The sequence below is a fragment of the Grammomys surdaster genome, unplaced genomic scaffold (genome assembly GCF_004785775.1).
Source record: "Grammomys surdaster isolate TR1022 unplaced genomic scaffold, NIH_TR_1.0 255, whole genome shotgun sequence".
Lineage (NCBI taxonomy): Eukaryota > Metazoa > Chordata > Mammalia > Rodentia > Muridae > Grammomys > Grammomys surdaster.
The window spans coordinates 7,814,599-7,835,316 of NW_021604696.1; the positions used below are offsets into that span (position 1 = coordinate 7,814,599).

Consider the following 20,718-nt stretch of genomic DNA (forward strand, 5'->3'; position numbering starts at 1 on the left):
CTCTCTCTCTCTCTCTCTCTCTCTCTCTCTCTCTCTCTCTCTCTCTCACACACACACACACACACACACACACACACACACACACTGTTAAAGACCAACTTTGACATCATAGGATAAACTGCGGCAGGCAGTGACGGGGTATGGTGTTGGTGATTAGGGTTGTGCTGATAGAAGCCAATTGGCCCTGAAACTCTGCTGACAGTGGTGGGCAATTTATGGGGTCAGCACTACTGACAGAACAAAACTTAATTATCTGGGGCTGCAAGAATGCCCAGAGAGAAACTTTAAACTCTTTTAACTCTTAAGTTTCCATACATACATACATACATACATACATACATACATACATACACACAGACATATATCCATTTGGTGGACAGAACACAGCCTCAACAACCACACTTTATTTTTCTCTCTCAGCCTTTTTATACCTTCTGACAAAAGTTCTTCATAAAATTACACATAGATAAAAGTTTACAGAGAAGGGGAATTACAGAAGGATGGCGATAGTAAGTTCAAAGCAGTGTTTCACTCTATAAGCACATTGTAAGTTCAAGGCAACAGTTTCACGTGGCCTTGCTTTATCACGGTGCACACCTGTGGCTTCATCCTTGGACCTGACCTAGAGTGAGTGTTTTTCATGGATCACAAATCTGTCCCAAGCTAATTTCTCTTCTTAGTGCAATTTATGAAAGCTCACTGTATTCTTTATTATACAGCCTTTACTTACTATTCTATGAGGGGATACATTCTGTTTTTTTTTCTTTATTTTAACTTTTCTTTTCTTTCTTTCTTTCTTTCTTTCTTTCTTTCTTTCTTTCTTTCTTTTAAAATCAAATTGTAATTTTTACTTATTCACACAGAGGTTATAAACACAAAAAGGCAGGATGTGGGGAAGGGATGACACCAGAGCATAGGTGTTCAGGGGAAGTACAGTTATCTTTCAGAACAGGATATTGGCTGGGTGAATATTCAGGGGACAGGTCACTATGACTCTGCCTATGATTCACTTGTCCTTATCTAAGTTGGTACTATCCTCCTAGGCTACCTATTTACAAGGTCTATGACTACTCAAACTGGTAAATTTCCACAAAAGCTGCCTGTTTACAGTAGCTTATAGCTATCTGTTTCGGTGTTATTCCACAGAGACCCAAGAGTTTGTGTTAGCATGCATGTATGTCAGGCCTATTGCTGATTTTAGACCTATGGCTGATTTTAGGCCTTCAGTGTATCAGCAGGGCTGCCCCTGACATCTCCTCCCTTCTCTAAGTATAGTGGTGATTCTAATCTTTCGAAGGCGAGGATAGAGGCCTGACTTCCAGTAGTTGAAGGGGATCTTGTAATGGCTCCGGTCCCCCTGTCGTTGTCCAGTGAGGCATGAGGGCCATACCCATCCTGATGTCTTTTTCCTGGAGAGGGGATACTTTTGACATCAACCCCTATGCAGTCAGGCTTGTCCCTCAGGGAACCCAGAGAGATATTTTTAACTTTTATTGATATTCCCTTGCAGTGCTTAGCCTCGCAGCCTAAGTAAGAATTCAGATCGCCAGTCAGAGGGGGTTCTGGGTGGCCCCTCTCTGCTTGGTCTAGGAGTGGAAGTCCCCTTTTAGGTTGGGTGGAGATGGGTTTTGGGAACACCCTGGATAGAGTAACAACCTCATCTTGAGTCTCGTGATCCTCTATAGCTAACTTATGATAATGTATCTGAATAGGTTTTGCTACCAAATTATCTATCTGTTGTTTCACAGAGTTAGTCATCCTATTTAAGGCCCAGGGTCTGTTCTTGATTCTAACTTTATTACATCTTTCTAACTGAACAACTAAAACCATCTCCTTAAACTTTCTTCCTAAAAGTATTTGAATCAAATCAGGAATTCTATAAAGTCTTTACTTCATCTAAACAGCATTAATTCATGAAAGGTCATCTTCATGTTATTTGCAGGAAATTTCCCCAATAGGGCAGGCTGATGCCCAAGAATCATTAGGCTATGTAATAGTAGTAGGAAAGGCATATTAGCATTGAGAAGCAATCCTGGGACAAAGTCTCGAGGCCATGCCTCTGCAACGTGCACCCATTGCAGGCATTCAAATGGTGGAACATCTCCAGGAAACTTGCTTGCTATAGCCTTTTCTAGATGGCTTCTGTAAACACACACTCACACACATAAAAAGAACCATGCCTTCTATATAACCTGGGATTCTTGAATAATGTACTATAAGTGAAAGAAGGGGGGATGTCTATTTAGCCATACAGAAACCACTAAAGGCTGATCTGGACTAGATCTCTGGATAGGAAAACAATTTCTTCTGTGATAAACATACACTTTTATTCTAATAACTTTGGGATGCTACTTTACTCATTTCTACTTTGAAATGTTAACATAAGGTTTGTGCCCTGTCAGTAATAACCTAGAGTCACTATACAAAAGCAAAACAACAGCACCACACGAGATTCCATGCAGTGGAGAATTCTAAGAAACGCCTGTGAATACAGGAGGTCAAAATCCACCTCGATGCCATATTAGAGCAACATAAAAAATCTCACTTCCAGAAATCCACCTTATAGAGCAAAATATGCTGGAAAGTACAAAGACATTACGGAAGGAATTTGAAAAGAAAAAACACATGGAAAAATGGCACATTTGAAAAATAATTGAATAGCTCTTCTACAAAGAAACATAGTGTCTTAGTGAAAACCTTAACAAACACACCAAGAACAGACCAAAACAGAGGAAAAGAGATCAGTGACATGGAAGAAAAGGCACAGAACACAGACATGCACACACTATGACAGAACCAATAGTGACAGGAAATGAGTCAAGATAAAGTAAGAATTGAGGGGAAAAGAGAGGGAATAGGAGAAGGAACTTGAAAGCTGTAATGTTCAAGAAGTAATATCTGAAACATTTCCAGAACTAATAAAAGGTACAAGTACTCTGAATGAAACAGAGAAAGAAAAACCCAAACTACCAAAACCAGAGGAAACAAATCTCAGAAAAAGACAAGACCATAAGAGGGAGACACTTGAGGAGAGACACTGGAATGAAAACAGATCTATCAACAAGAACAGGGGCCATTGTCTTTAAGGTTTCTATTTTTATTTGTGTGTATGTGTCCACCATGGGCATGCAGGTATCCCTGGAAGCCAGAAGAAGGCATCAAACCCTCTTGATTATTACAGGCAGTTGTGAGCTGTCAGACATGGGTTGGGGAACTGAGCTCAGGTCCTCTGCAAAGGCCGTATGCGTTCTTAACCACTGAGTCATTTCTCCAATCCATACCAGGTTAAAGTTATAAAGGGAAATATTCTCAGTCCAGAATTCTATGTTCAGCTAAACTAGCTCTCAAGGCTAAGGGTATGCTAGTCATTTTCAAAGAGATGAAAAAAATGAACATACTGGTTTCTGCAGGAAGGAAGGTCAGAAAATGAAACCAAGTAAAGAAGAAACAGAACACAAGAAACAAGTGAACAAAGGCTTTATACGTCTCTAGGTACATACAAACAGTACTGATCACAAGAACAGCAATGATTATGTATTGAGACATATAAAAACTGTGAAACTGCCCTTCCACCCCTGCCTGGTCCTTTGGGCTGGAGCAGACACAGAGTCGGTCTACTCCTGTCCTGTGGAGAAACAGAATCCTGAGTCATCGAGGAGCCACTGCACTCAGAGCAGCTGGTAAGAACTCCATCTCACTCCCTAAGCCCCAGAGATACATCTGGGAGCCAGGGACATTCAGGGCACAGCAGCTACCCAAACCCCGCCCCTCCGGAATTCCACTTCCCTTCCGCCCCTGCCTGGTACTTTGGGCTGGAGCAGAAACAGAATCGGTCTGCTCCTGTCCTGTGGAGAAACTGAATCCTGAGTCATTGAGGAGCCACTGCACTCAGAGTAGAAGGATTTCCAGATCCAAGAGGTGGCCTGAGTCCCAGGAGTTCTTCCACCCAGGAGATTAGGAGCATAAGACCACAGAGACATCTGGACTCCGAGGAGCTCTGCAATAAGCAAGATAACTGGAAATACAGACTCCAGTCTTACACAGTGAGGGCAGGTACCACTAGAGTTATCCAGATGGCGAAAGGCAAGCACAAGAACATAAGCAACGGAAACCCAAGTTTCTTGGCATCATCAGTACCCAGTTCTCCCAATATAGCAAGCCCTGAACACCCCATCACACCTGAAAAGCAGGATTCAGAATTAAAATCACTTCTCATGATGATGATAGAGGATTATAAGAAGGAATTAAGTAACTCCATTAAAGAAATACAGGAGAGTACAAGTAAACAGATAGAAGCCCTTAAAGAGGAATCACAGAAATCCCTTAAAGAAATGCAAGAAAACACAAAGAAGGAATTAAACAAAAACATTCAGGATCTGAAACTGGAAACAGAAACAATAAAGAAAGTTCAAAGGGAGACAACCATGGAGATAGAAAACCTAAGAAAGAGCTCAGGAGTCATAGACGCAAGCATCACCAACCGAATACAAGAGATAGAAGAGAGAATCTTAAATGCAGAAGATACGGTGGAAAATATTGACACAGTTGTCAAAGAAAATGCAAAATGCAAAAAACTCCTAACTCAAAACATCCAGGAAATCCAGGACACAATGAGAAGACCAAACCTAAGGATAATAGGTATAGACGGGAATGAAGATTCCCAACTTAAAGGGCCAGTAAATATCCTCAACAAAATTATTGAGGAAAACTTCCCTAACCTAAAGAACAAGATGCCCATAAACATACAAGAAGCCTACAGAACACCAAATAGACTAGACCAGAAAAGAAATACCTCCTGTCACATAATAATCAAAACATCAGATGCACAAAACAAAGAAAAAATACTAAAAGCAGTAAGGGAAAAAGGTCAAGTAACATATAAAGGCAGACCTATAAGAATTACACCAGACTTCTCACCAGAGACTATAAAAGCCAGAAGAGCCTGGACTGACATCATACAGACCCTAAGAGAACACAATTGCCAGCCCAGATTACTAGACCCAGCAAAACTCTCAATCACTATAGATGGTGAAACCAAGATATTCCATGACAAAACCAAATTTGCACAATATCTTCCCACAAACCCAGCACTTTAAAGGATAATTGATGGAAAACGCCAACACAAGGAGGGAAACTACAACCTAGAAAAAGCAAGGAAGTAATCTTCCAACAACCCCAAAAGAAGATAACTATACAAACATAACTTTACCTCTAATAACAAAAATAACAGGAAGCCACAATCATTTTTCCTTAATATCTCTTAACATCAATGGTCTCAATTCCCCAATAAAAAGATGCAGACCATCAAACTGGATACACAAACAAGACCCAGAATTTTGCTGCATACAAGAAACGCACCTCAGTGACAAAGACAGACATTACCTCAGAATAAAAGGGTGGAAAACAATTTTCCAAGCCAATGGTCCCAAGAAACAAGCTGGAGTAGCCATTCTAATATCAAATAAAATCGACTTTCATCCAAAATTAATCAAAAAAGATAAGGAAGGACACTTCAGACTCATCAAAGGAAAAATCTACCAAGGTGAACTCTCAATTCTGAACATCTATGCTCCAAATGCAAGGGCACCTACATACATAAAAGAAACTTTACTAAAGCTCAAAACACACATTACACCTCACACAATAATAGTGGGGGATTTCAACACCCCACTCTCAGCAATGGACAGATCATGGAAACAGAAACTAAACCGAGACACTTTGATATTAACAGAAGTTATGAACCAAATGGACTTAACAGACATCTATAGAACATTTCATCCTAAAACAAAAGAATATACCTTTTTCTCAGCACCTCATGGTACCTTCTCCAAAACAGACCATATAATTGGTCACAAAACAACCCTCTACAGATACAAAAAAGATTGAAATAATCCCTTGCATCTTATCAGATCACCACGGACTAAGACTGGTCTTTAATAATGACAAAACCAATGGAAAACCAACGTGCACATGGAAACTGAACAACTCTCTACTCAATGATGACTTGGTCAAGGAAGAAATAAAGAAAGAAATAAAAGACTTTTTAGAATTCAATGAAAATGAGGACACATCATACCAAAACTTGTGGGACTCCATGAAGGCAGTGATAAGAGGAAAACCCATAGCTCTAAGTGCCTACAAAAAGAAACTGGAAAGAGCACACACTAACAACTTGACTGCACAACTAAAAGCTCTAGAACAAAAAGAAGCAAATACACCCAGGAGGAGTAGAAGGCAGGAAATAATCAAACTCAGGGCTGAAATCAACCAAATAGAAACAGAAAGAACAATACAAAATATCAATAAAACCAGGAGGTGGTTCTTTGAGAAAATCAACAAGATAGATAAACCGTTAGCCAGATTAACCAGAGGGCACAGAGACAGTATCCAAATTAATAAAATCAGAACTGAAAAGGGAGACATAACAACAGAAACTGAAGAAATTCAAAAAATCATCAGATCCTACTACAAAGGCCTATACTCAACAAAACTGGAAAACCTGGATGAAATGGACAATTTCCTAGACAGATACCAGGTACCGAAGTTAAACCAGGAGCAGATAAACCATCTAAATAGTCCCATAACCCCTCAGGAAATAGCAGCAGTCATTAAAAGTCTCCCCACTAAAAAAAGGCCAGGACCAGATGGTTTTAGTGCTGAATTCTATCAGACCTTCAAGGAAGACCTAATACCAATTCTCTTCAAACTATTCCACAAAATAGAGACAGAAGGAACACTACCCAATTCGTTCTATGAAGCTACAATTACACTCATACCCAAACCCCACAAGGACCCGACAAAGAAAGAGAACTTCAGACCAATCTCCCTTATGAACATCGATGCAAAAATACTCAATAAAATTCTAGCAAACCGAATCCAAGACCACATCAAAACAATCATCCACCATGATCAAGTAGGTTTTATCCCAGGAATGCAGGGATGGTTCAATATTCAGAAATCCATCAATGTAATCCACTATATAAACAAACTTAAAGAAAAAAACCACATGATCATCTCACTAGATGCTGAGAAATCATTTGACAAAATTCAACATCCCTTCATGATAAAAGTCTTGGAAAGATCAGGAATTCAAGGCCCCTACCTAAACATAGTAAAAGCAATTTACAGCAAACCAGTAGCCAACATCAAGCTAAATGGAGAGAAACTTGAAGCAATCCCACTAAGATCAGGGACTAGACAAGGCTGCCCACTCTCCCCCCTACCTATTCAATATAGTACTGGAAGTCCTAGCCAGAGCAATTAGACAACAAAAAGAAGTCAAAGGGATACAAATAGGAAAGGAAGAAGTCACAATATCACTATTTGCAGATGATATGATAGTATACTTAAGTGACCCCAAAACTTCCACCAGAGAACTCCTAAACCTGATAAACAACTTCAGCAAAGTGGCTGGTTATAAAATCAACTCAAACAAATCAGTAGCCTTCCTCTACATGAAAGATAAACAGACTGAAAAAGAAATTAGGGAAATGACACCCTTCACAATAGTCGCAAATAATATAAAATACCTTGGTGTGAATCTAACCAAGCAAGTGAGAGACCTGTATGACAAGAACTTCAAGTCCCTGAAGAAAGAAATTGAAGAAGATCTCAGAAGATGGAAAGATCTCCCATGCTCATGGATTGGCAGGATTAATATAATAAAAATGGCCATCTTGCCAAAAGCAATCTACAGATTCAATGCAATCCCCATTAAAATCCCAACTCAATTCTTCACAGAGTTAGAAAAGGAAATTCTCAAATTCATATGGAATAACAAAAAACCCAGGATAGCGAAAACTATTCTCAACAATAAAAGAACTTCTGGAGGAATCACCATCCCTGACCTCAAACTGTACTACAGAGCAATAGTGATAAAAACTACATGGTATTGGTACAGAGACAGGCAGGAAGATCAATGGAATAGAATTGAAGACCCAGAAATGAACCCACACACCTATGGTCACTTGATCTTTGACAAAGGAGCTAAAACTGTCCAGTGGAAAAAGGACAGCATTTTCAACAAATGGTGCTGGTTCAACTGGAGGACAACATGTAGAAGAATGAAAATTGATCCATTCTTATCTCCTTGTACAAAGCTCAAATCTAAGTGGATAAAGGACCTCTACATAAAACCAGATACACTGAAACTAATAGAAGAGAAGGTGGGGAAGAGCCTCGAATACTTGGGCACAGGGGAAAAGTTCCTGAACAGAACTCCAATGGCATATGCTCTAAGATCAAGAATTGACAAATGGGACTTCATAAAATTGCAAAGTTTCTGTAAGGCAAAGGACACTGTCAATAGGACAAAATGACAACCAACAAATTGGGAAAAGATCTTTACCAATCTTTCATCTGATAGAGGGCTAATATCCAATATATACAAAGAACTCAAGAAATTAGACTCCAGACAACCAAATTACCCTATTAAAAAATGGGGTATAGAGCTTAACAAAGAATTTTCAACAGAAGAAACTTGAATGGCCGAGAAGCACCTAAAGAAATGTTCAGCATCCTTAGTCGTCAGGGAAATGCAAATCAAAACAACCCTGAGATTCCATCTCACACCAGTCAGAATGGCTAAGATTAAAAACTCAGGTGATAGTAGATGCTGGCGAGGGTGTGGAGAAAGAGGAACACTCCTCCATTGTTGGTGGGACTGCAAGATGGTGCAACCACTTTGGAAATCAGTCTGGCAGTTCCTCAGAAAATTGGACATAGCATTACCTGAGGATCCAGCTATACCACTCCTAGGCATATACCCAGAAGATGCTCGAACATATAACAAGGACATATGCTCAACTATGTTCATAGCAGCCTTGTTTATAATGGCCAGGAGCTGGAAAGAACCCAGATGTCCTTCAACTGAGGAATGGATTCAAAAAATGTGGTATATTTACACAATGGAGTATTACTCAGCTATTAAAAACAATGAATTCGAGAGGTTCCTAGGTAAATGGATGGAACTAGAAATTATCATCCTGAGTGAGGTAAGCCAATCACAAAAGAACACACATGGTATTCACTCACTGATTATTGGATATTAGCCCGGAACCTTGAAATGCCCAAAATGCAACTCACAGGCCACATGAAGCCCATAAAGAAGGAAGACCAAGTGGGGGTGATTCGGTCCTTCTTAGAAGGAGCAACAAAATACTCAAGGGAGCAAATATGGAGACAAAGTGAGGGACAGAAACTGAAGGAGGGGCCGTCTCAAGACCACTCCACCTGAGTATCTATCCCATGTGCAATCACCAAAGGTAGATGCTGATGTGGAAGTCAGGAAGTGCATGCTGATAAGAGCCTGATATGGATATCTCCTCAGAGGTCTTCAAGAGTCTGACGTACTCAGAGGCAGAAGCTCACAACTAGCCATTGAACTGATCATGGGGTTCTCAATAGAGGAGTGAAGACTGAAGGAGAGCTGAAAGGATTTTCGGCACCATGAGGAGAGCAACAATACCAACCAACCACAGCTCCCAGACTCTAAACCACCAGCCTGGGAGCACTTAGGGAGGGATCCAGTGCTTCAGTTGAATATGTCTGCAATGAGAACAACAATGATAACAAACAAACAAACAAAATGTACAATTTGGAAAGAAAACATTTGTGAGCAAATTTAAATTACCAGAATAGGAAAGTGAAGAAGACAAAGCATCTGTAATTGCCACTGAAATTTGAACTAAGTGAAGCCATGCCACAAGTACCTGAAAGGCAAGACAACCCTTTCTAATTTCTAATTTTTCTAAGGCTCTAATTTGTACAAATCCAAGTTCTTTCCAAGACTGGAGTTTAAAATGAGAATGTCATCAAAGGACTCCCCTAGTCAGAACAAGCACTGAATGAGTTCTGAAGGGTCAAGTAAGACAAAGCCCTATCCTGAGCTGGCAGTAGAAGTTTGTAACAGTAGCCATGTGGTACTAGTTTTATAGGCATACAGATGGAATATTGAGAAGATTTGAGGTATCTCGAGCCATATTTCCAAAGAATCATTGAGGCTAGACAGGACACAGCAAACAGTTATAAAGATGAAGCCTAAAGTAAAATGGAAGGCCCATGGTTTTAGAGATACTAGCGTCCTGGGGATCTCTGAGAAAAGCTTCGTATATCAAGAAGAATTAGTTCCAAACTCTCTGGAGGTCAGCTAATTCCATCACAAGTCCCAGATAATAAACATGGAGCTATGGGGTTTGTTGATTTCATCTTTATTTTTGTTTGCATTATTTGCTTATTTGAATTTTTTGTTTTCATTGAAAGAATTCCATTTATAAAGATTTATTTTTAGTTTTATATGTGTGAGTGTTTTGCCTGCATGTGTATCTGTGCACAATATGCATGTAGTACTTTGAGATGACAGAAGAGGATACTGAATCCACTAGAACTAAAATTACAGATGGTTGTGAGTTTCCATATTAGTGCTGCAAAATGAATCCTAAACATCTAGAAGAACACCAATTGCTCTTATCCTCTGAGTCATCTCTTCATCCCCAAACTTCTACTTCCCTTTTTGTACAGAATATCAGGGATTTAGCTGATTGCCTTGTTCAATACAAGTATGCACTCTACCTCTGAGCCACATCCCCAGTTTCCTTCTGGGCTTTTGATCTTGCTTTGATATGACACTTCCTTGCTATACCTGAATTCTTTTCTTTTGAGATGTTTATTTTGTGCCATTGTATATTTAAAAGTATTTAATTTGTTTTTTATTGTGGGAAAACTCACAATTAAAAGCTTTCCTGAGTCTCAAAAGAGATTAGGAGCTTGGATTTTTTTTTAACAGAGTTGGAATCTTTAAAGACTATAGAGTCTTTTGAAATCAGACTGATTGCATTTTGCATTATGAGATTGACATAAGTTTACAAAGACAAGGGGTAAAAGAAAATGGCTAAAAATCACTATATATATTTATATACATGGAGGTCAAAATAATTATGAGTAGTGTTGTGTGATGAATAATCTTGATTGTCAATCTCAGGATGTGACTGTGAGGAATTATCTAGATGAATTAAATTGACATGCGAAGAGCAATCTATAGCATCGGCAGTAGTGTTCCATAACTGGGGATCAAGACTGAATGAAATCAACAAAGGGAGCTAAGCACCATATTCATCTTTCTCTATTGTCTGATGACAGAGAAATTGTAACTAACTGCTTCAAGTTCTTGTCACCATGATTTCTCACCATACAGAACTGTATTGTGTGCTCAAACTGTGAGCCAAAAGGAATCTTTCCTTTCTTGTATCGTTTTTCTCAGGTATTTGTCACAATAACAAGGAAAATAACAAATGAACTCTTCTTCCCTCTGCCCTCCTGATTCTGTTCACTAAAAGTAAAAACATAGTCCTTGTATTATTGAGCTGTGTATGTATTGTATACGCATGGTATTCATATGTGTTAAAACAAGATTCTACATATGAGAGATGATATGTAATTTTTATCATTCTGAGCCTTCCTCATTTTGCATATTATGACAATGATCTCTCATTCCGTCCTGTGTTTTTGATTTTTTTTTTTATTCCTGGCTGAATAAAACTTCATTGCATATATACCCTATGTTTATTTTATATATTCTGTTAATAGACATCTAGATACTTTCTTTAAATTAACTGCTGTCAATAATGCACTAACATGATGTACAGCAAAAAAAAACTGTGAAACTAAAATAGTGCATAATAAGGTCGTGAAATGTGGGAGTGGGGTGACAAAAAGCTCAAGTGTGTGCTAGTGAGCATGGTGTGGTGCTTGTTAGTCAACTATTGCTAGGGAGTTGGTGATGTTAACACTTATCTGAACATCTAAAGGAAAAGATGTACAATGTGTAACTTCCATATCTATAAGCAGTGGCAGCCAGAAATATGTAAGAAAAATAAATATGTATGATGGAAAAATAGAAAGAAAGAAAATGATGATAAATAGAAAGGATGAATCAAATAACAGTGAACCCAAATGTGCTAGCAACATGACAACTTATTAGTGAATAGAAAGGTATTACACATTTTTAAATCAGTTAAACTGGATTGGTGACCTGGGATTCAGGTACATAAGAGGCAAGAAAAGTCCAAAGTTCATGGCTTGTAGGCATAACTTCACTGCTCTTCCAAAAAGTGAGAAGACTAGGAAATGAACCAGTGAGAGAGGGTTTGTCTAGGCTCAGTCATTGGCAACACACACTAAAGGAAATTCATGGCTATGTAGCAAGTTCAAGGTAAGCATGTGCACCTCAAAACTGTCTCAGAAAATACAACTAACATGAATGTAAATATAACATGTAAAACATGTAAAAATTTCATAAAAAAAATATGTCTGGGGCTGGAAAGATGGCTCAGTGGTTAAGAGCACCGACTACTCTTTCAGAGGTCCTGAGTTCAATTCTCAGCAATCACATGGTGGCTCACAACCATCTGTAATGAGATCTGATGCCCTCTTCTGGTGTGTCTGAAGAGAGCAATGGTATGCTCACATACATAAAATAAATAAATAAATCTTAAAAAAAATATTGTGTCCACAACCAGAATGAGCATCAGTCATTGTAAGCAGATATAACATTGCAGAGGAATATGCGGGGCCTACTCTGGCTGACTCTACGTTGTACAGATAACAGCTTTCAGTGTGCACTTGACCCAGTGTGCTATCTTACAGAGCAATAGCCTTGATATGAGTTACCTCATTTTAAATACTAAGAAAGAGCAAAAGAGTGGCTCTACATCCTCTTTGTCTGTCTCTGTCTGTCTGTCTGTCTGTCTGTGTCAGTGGCCAACATGAAGTGCATTCCTTAGTCACTTTCCACATTACTTTTGAAAAGATGAGTTCTCTCACTGAGCCTGGAGCTCACCAATTCAGCTAAATTGATTGGCCAATGAGCTCCAAAGATCATGCAAATGAATAATGACAATAGAAATAATATCAGAAAAATCAGACTCCTGAGAGAAAATATCCAGAGCCTTCATGATCAGTGGAATAGTATCAAGTGACCCACCCATTTGGACTTTCAATTCCAGAATCTTAGCAAAAAGGCAAGGGAGAAAAACTATCAATCAAAGCAAATGGAACCTTACCTGAGACTTTAGAAGAAGCCCTCCAAGAGCAACTGTTGGCAGTACCTCTGCCTGGTCAGTACCTTCTCATGAGTCTTGTCCAGGAAAACTGCCATAACAAAGGACTCCTTCTTTGTCCCTGACCTGGACCTGAATCCTACCCTGGATTTCTATCTCTATTCCTGACCTGCATCCAGATCCAGTCCTGAGCAGCTCTGCCCCTGTGAGCTCAGAAGTTGTCTTATCTGGTCACAGATAGGCTCTTCTTGAATCTGTGTCAGGTCTCTACTTCCATCTCAGGACAGCCTTTCTAAACTCTACAGTGTTTAAAACTCTTCTTGGATATTCTATAAACCCATGTGTATAAATATGCACAGTACTAATTACTTATTAGTAAATAAGGAAGGTATAAAAGAACCTGTGGTTGCCAACAGCTAGCTATAAGGCAAAATTGGTATTGCTGGGCAAACAGAAACTAATGAAACTGATTTAGGTTGTAAATGTATTGTTACTCAATTGTGACATTGTATAAAGACACAAATGTGCTTATCTGTTTTTACCACACAACACACTTATGACACACAAAAATAGCAATGATACAATAAAAGAATCCAAAGAAGAAAAGACAGGGAAAATATATAGAGCCTTCATAATCTATGGAACAGTATCAAGTGATCCACACATTTATATTTTTAATTCCAGATCTTAGAGAAAAGGCAAGGGAGAAAACTACTTGAGTAAATAATGGCAAAAGATATTCTCCATTTGATGAAACCAAGCAAGTGTGATTTATTAAATAAAATAATTATAAGGATATACTGAGTAATTAAATTAATTCAATGAAATTGACAAATTACTAAATGTATTAAATGAATAAAAGAAAAATAGAATAGGCTTGTAACAAAGAGTCTGACTAGTAATTTAAAAACTTTCCAGAAAGAACAGGTTCAGATGGCTTTAGACTCAATTCTACCAAACCTTTTAAAAACTGGCAGCAAACATATACAAGCTCTTACAAAAACTAGAAGCAAAAGGAACATTTCCAATTTATTATAAGAAATTGGTGTCACATGGATCCTACAACTACCACTTGGATCTTATAACAAACATATAGGTTGTTATAAAAAAAAAAACTTCAACAAAAATTACTAGAAAACCAAATCTAGCACCAAAAAAAGAGAATAATAATTATACATAATGATCAAGTAGGATTTATCTTAGGGGTATAAAATTATAATTAATACCATGTACAAAATTTAACCCAACATGGATCAAAGACATGACAGAAAGTGGAGTAGCTGGTTGTGACAGCTAATGGGCACATTTTTTTTGTTTGTTTTAGGGTGATGAAAATGTTCAAAAGTACTCATTTTTACAGGGTCATAACACTCAATTTTCCAAAGACCAGTGAATATACTTTAAATAGGAAAACTGTATGACAGGAATAACTTTCAATAAAAGGCATTAAAAAAGCAGTAACTTGAAAATGTGTAAGCCTGGTGTGGTGGTACGTGCCTATAATCTGGGAGACATAAGCAGACATATCATGAGTTCAAGATCAGCCTGGGCTATACACTGACATCCTACCTCAAAGGGGAGGAAAGGACAGTAATACTCTGTAACTGAAGTCACCACATACTTTGGTCACCAAACGTGAAGAAATCAAGCTGGAGCTGACCTGGAAGCAACCATATTACTGGAAGTTGCTGTGCAGGCTGCTGGGGGTGGAGAGTCATTGACAGTCTTACCCAGGATTATTACTTAATAATAGTATTGGCCCTGTGAGCTATAATAACAACTGGTGTGGCAAGATACACCCATGGATGCAGAGTGGAAGGAATGTTTGGTGATAGCCAAGTATTTTCATCAAATTTATGGTCTACCCCACATGCGGAAATTCACACCTCATACTGAAAATCTGGGCAAGAATCTGTGGCTAGAGAGGCCACAGGTCCTATGGGTGAGCCTGCTATACTTTTGGTCCTCATTAGAGCAGTAAGTGTCTTTTGTCTTTGGTGGTAAAGTAGAAACTTCACTTGATCAAAGTGCAGAAATTAAGTGTTGGGAATGCTGAACCACAGACGGGATACATACATCACTCCTTGTCGGGAATGTTCATCCATAGACGGATACATATATCACTTCCTGCTGGGAATGCTCAACCACAGACGGGATGCATAGATCACTCCCCTCCCTCAAACCTCAGAGGGGAGGGGGATGATAAAAATACACTTACCACTTACATACATTTTAAGGATAATGTCTTTTGTCTTTAAATTGACATCATACTGGTGAAATACACCAGTATGCAATGAACAAACCAGGGTATCAACAGTTGTATCTCCTTTTATATCAATTTCTGATGTCGAACAGCAGTCATTCACTGCTGTACTAACTAGAATACTGAGGATATTATGAGCATTTCCGCTCCCCTGAGTACACTTTGGTAACAATTACCAACTTTTTCTCTATCCTTCCTTTCTCCTATCTGTCTCACCCTCTATATAAGTTTAAATAAAAAAATAAAAACATATCTTCCAGGTCATAGAACACTAAAGAATCACTTAAAGAAAACAAAATCGTAAATCAAATGAGAAAAGATTCATAATAATTCTAAGTACATCTGCATTTAACATTTCTTTATCTTGCAAATAAAAGACAAATTAACAGTTAAATCTTTAAAAAGGCTGTGATCAAGAATATTATAGCGAACTCCTGCCACTTAATATGAAAAGTATACAGCTGGAGGTGGTAGCAATGCCTTTAATCCCAGCACTTGAGAGGCAGAGGCAGGCAGATCTCTGTGAGTTAGAGGTCACCCTGGTCTACAGAGCGAGTTCCAGGACAGCCAAGGCTACATTAAAACAAACAAACAAACAAAACTCTGTCTTGAAAAACCAACCAACCAAACAAACAAACAACTGAATAAAAAAAATGTATACACATGTAAGAAAAGAATCATTCCAAGAGCTGGAGAGTCTGCACAATGGCTGAGAGCACTTACTGCTCTTGCAGAGGACCAGGGTTTGGATCCTAGCATCTACATGGCTGTACACAATCATCTGTAATTTGTTCCAGAGAATATGATGCCCTCTTCTGTCCTCCATGGGCCTCATGTACACATACATCCAGGCAAACACTCATGCATACAAAAATTTTTTTAAAAAATTTTAATTTATTGAAAAGAAATTTAAGAGAAAACCCAACTAAGAGGTGTTGTGGATTTGGTCTAATGCTTGTATTGTGTTATTTGGATTCCCAAAATTTTACAAGAGTCAGTTTGTAAGATGCTGAGGGTCCCTGCCCCTAGTTGGTTCTGACTGGTACATAAAGTTGCCAGCAGCCAATGGCAGGGCAAGAAAATAGAGGTGGGACTTTAGGATTCGTGGGCAAGGGGACCAAGGGTAGAAAGGAGATTTGCCATGCCAGGAAAGGAATAAGATCCGGGCCTGAGAGCTACAGAAGGAGGGGGGAAGGGGGAGAGAGAGAGAAAAGAGAGAAAGAGACAGAGACAGAGACAGAGACAGAGAGAGAGAGAGAGAGAGAGAGAGAGAGAGAGAGAGAGAGAGAGAATATTAACCATACAAGAGCCATGGAAAAGCAGCCCCAGGCTCCCACTACTTGGGTCTAGGGTAACAAAGATAGTATATAAATTTTAGTAAGTAATAACTCAGGTATCAGAGTATCAGAAGGGAGACATTAGCAACATGGAAGTTTGAGAGTGGCTCAACCATTGAGCTGTGTGTGTGTGTGTGTGTGTGTGTGTGTGTGTGTGTTCATTTGGGAATCCAGAGCATTGGGGCGGCAACAAGGAACTCAAGCCACCACCACCACCATCATCACCACCATCATCGCCAGGAAGATTTAAAGTAGCATTAATTGCCAACAGCCGCAAAAGGAACCTTAAGTGGTCAATAAACACTGAACCCTGTAACTTGTGTCTTCATCAGACATGTGCCACCTGCTGTTGACAAAATGTGAATCAGGCAAGTGTCAGCCTTCTGCCAAGGACTCCCAGCTTCCCGCTATTGGGCTTTTAGTCCTGGTTTTGCTCTTGCTGAAGGGAAAGCCTCAAATATCTTAGCCATATGTGGAGGTAGTTCCTTAAAGAGGTCATACATGTCCATCAAAGGTATTCTTAGAACACAGTCTTTTTAGCACAGAGGACGCTTATCCTAAAAAGTACTTTGCTAACAATGTATGAAAGGAAAACTTTCAAATTAATTTCTGATGCACAGTTGCTTCTGAGAGTTTGTGTAATTTTCATGGGGTTAGAAGACACATTGTTTTGGTAAAAAAAAAAATCAGTTATAGTTTTAAAAAGTAGTATTAAAAGACATTCAGTTTCACTTGTAATCTAGGAAACATAAAACACAACTGTGGAAAAATTAAGGATCATAATACTGAATATAGTATTTAAGCAAATTATAACCCATGGTTTCTGTCAAGAGTAAACTTTTAGAAAACAATTTGATAAACATACATACAACTAAAATAAAAATAAGGCTGGAGAGATGGCTCAGCAGTTAAGAGCACTGGCTGCTCTTCCAGAGGCCCTGAGTTCAATTCCAAGCAACCACATGGTGACTCACAACCATCTGTAATGGGATCTGACACCCTCTTCTGGTGTGTCTGAAGACAGCAACAGTGTACTCATATACATAAAATTTAAAAAATCTTAAAACACACACACACACATGGTAGGGATTGGGGGAAGAGTAGGTCTAGGAAGATAGCTCAGTCAGTAAAATGTTTGCAATGCAAACATGGGGACCTGAATTTGACCTCTCAGAAACTATGTTTTAAAAAAAAAACAACAAATCCAGACATGGTAGGGCACACCTGCAACCCCAGCACTGGTGAGCAGAGAGGAGGGTCCTGGGGCCTTCGGAACAGCCAGGCTAGCTGAATTGTCTGTCTTCAGGTTCACTGAGAGACCCTGTCTCAGAAAACGAGTAAGGTAGGAAATGACTGAGGAAGATGCCAGTTGCCAATCTCAGCATCCACACACATATGCCACTACACTGGCAGGTAACACATACACACACACACACACACACACAAACCTGACTTTAAAAACAGAAAACATTATATGTCCCTGGTAGGAGAGAGATGCACAGAGAGTGTGAGCTCATGAGAAGCAACTAGAATAAAGTAAAATTACATATACCCAATATTTGTGTGAGAAGCTATAGGTTTAATGTTTGGTTTCTTTTAATTTATCATATTTTTATTTTTTTGTGTGTTTGTGTGTGTGTGTGTGTGCCCCATGTGGCTCCTGGGAATGCAACTCAGGTCCTCTGGAAGATCAGCAAGAGCTCTTAATCACTGAGCCACACTGCTCCTAACTCTAATGATACGTTTCCTTAAACAAAGATACATGAAACAAATGTGGCAGCATGCTAATGTTCTTACATCTACAGAGTAGGAATAGATCTGTTTTATTGTTCTTTTTTGTTTTTAACAGTTCCCAACTAAGAAAAAAAAGCTGATAGTTATTCTGGTTGTGGGCACCTGAGAACCAAGGTGAATAAAAGAATAATTAAGAGGCTATAACTTACAGTGCATTTATATAATTCAACTGTTTGTCTACAGTGCATTTATATAATTCAACTGTTTGTCAGTATGTTGAGACAAGCCAAGCTCACTTAATATGACATGTGAGACACTGTAAGCCCATTTCTACAAACTTACTTGTTCAACCTCTCTGTTAAGGGCATCAACTTTTTCCTTTAATCTGTTGCCCTCTGCTTCAGCGGTGATAAGTTCCAGTTTGAGTGTATTGTTTTCTGCCTCTAGTTGGCGGGCCTTATTTTCCCAGTTTTCAGCATCTTCGTTGGCTTTTCGGAGTTGTTCCATTATTTGCCGGTTCTCAGATTCCTACAAAGCAAATCTTCTGTATTACTTTCAAACTTTAAAGTATTTAACATAAAGTGCATATGGAACACTGCTATCTGGGCCACTGGAAAGTCACTTGCTACATAACCTTGAAGAAATCCTACTAACCTCTTAACCTAGAAAGGTGGTCATCCTGTAAGGAACATAAAGACTTCCCCTGACCTGTGTCAGTCAGTTACCCTCTCAGCAGATTACTCATCTTCAGGACCTAGACAAACACACCCTGTGTCTCTTCTTAGGGAATCGTTCCCTCCATGACTGTCTACTGACCCCTGCTGGCCTCAGCAGTCACCCTCCTCACCACCATGCCCTGCTCCCAACCATTTTATTGAGCTGTATGTACTGGCCACAGAATTTTTGCAGGACCCCTTCATATCTTAAGTATCTCTGATAAGATTTATTTTTATTATTTTAAACTGGTGTGTGTGTGTGTGTGTGTGTTTGTGTGTGTGTATTCACATTGAGAGCTGGTGCCCTTGGAGACCAGAGATTTTGGGTTTCCTGAAGTTGACTTTGGTTCTGAACACTAAACTTGAGTCTTCTGTAAGAGTGCTCTTTATGACTAAGCCATGTCTCCTGACTCTGAGCACAAGTTTCTTGGTCACAGACTACAATCTTTTTTGGACTTTCTACTATTAAGTCGTCAGAAATTGCTCAAAAATATTGCTCAAAAATACCAAATGTATGCTAATAATATACACTTATGAATACATTGTGCAAAGCCAGATTATTTTTGGCAGTGCTAGGGACTGAATCCAGGCCCTTGTACATACTAGGCAAGTACTTTTACCACTGAGCTGTGTCTACCACCTGTGGAACCAGATTTTTTTTTAAATCTTCAAAGTGATACCATAAATAAATTAGTTTAAGTAGGACCTGCTTTCTATAGGGAAAATTCAATTCCATAAATGATATACTATGTTAAATAACCATTGCTGGCTACTTCAAAAAATCGTATCTTATCTTAGGGACTGGTGAGATGGTTCATACTGCTCCTGTAAAAACCCGAGTTTGGTTCCCAGCAACCATGTTGGGCAACCCACAACTTTCTGTAGCTCCAGCTTGGGGGCATCTAGCCTTTGAAGGCATCTGCACTCAGGCACAGATAGACATACACATTCACACAGAATACACATGGATAAGGAAAAAGCCTCAGTACTGTGGTCTGCCTAGCCTGTTCTTTAAACTCAGTTACTATCTCTCTAATGTCAGGAATGTTCTCCTTCCTGGGTCTGCCTAGCCTGTTCTTTAAACTTCCATTAGAATTTCACTAATGTCAGAAATGTACTTTCCTGAAAACAGCACATTTCTCTATCAGAAATCCTGAGCTAATAAAATAACCAAAGTGCAATAAATGAACACCCCACCCTTTCTAATCAAATGTATACTCCCCCCAGACTCAGAAGTCCCAAAGCTCCTGCAGGTGACAGGTACAATCTAGGAGTCCTAAAAATACCTTACCTCAGCAAGCCCTTAAAAATGTTATGTACACCATGAACAACTGTTCAGAATAGGTTTGTATGCAGATATTAAATGATATGTTAAATCAAATCCACAGCTAAGGGAAGCAAAGTTCCCACAGACACTTAGAATCTCCGGGAGGTAACAGCACACCTATGATAGTGACTTACCACACTACTTTAGACATTTTGCCTAAGTACATCTCTATGTACTTAGTACACAGTACTAAATGCATCTCTGTGTTCAGACAAGCTTTATATTACAGAGCTGATACATGCATCCACATTCAGAAATCTCTGAGCTCGCTCTCGCTCTCTCTCTC

At 39.0% G+C, this 20,718-nt stretch overlaps 1 protein-coding gene across 1 annotated transcript in view; it reads right to left on the reverse strand.

Moving 5' to 3' along the window:
• Nucleotides 1–20,718, reverse strand: part of Tsga10 (testis specific 10) — a 69,835-nt gene that overhangs the window by 14,000 nt on the left and 35,117 nt on the right. The window contains exon 12 of the mRNA XM_028775478.1: nucleotides 18,732–18,917. Within this exon, the coding sequence (XP_028631311.1) occupies nucleotides 18,732–18,917 (186 nt within the window). The remainder of the gene's footprint in view (nucleotides 1–18,731; nucleotides 18,918–20,718) is intronic.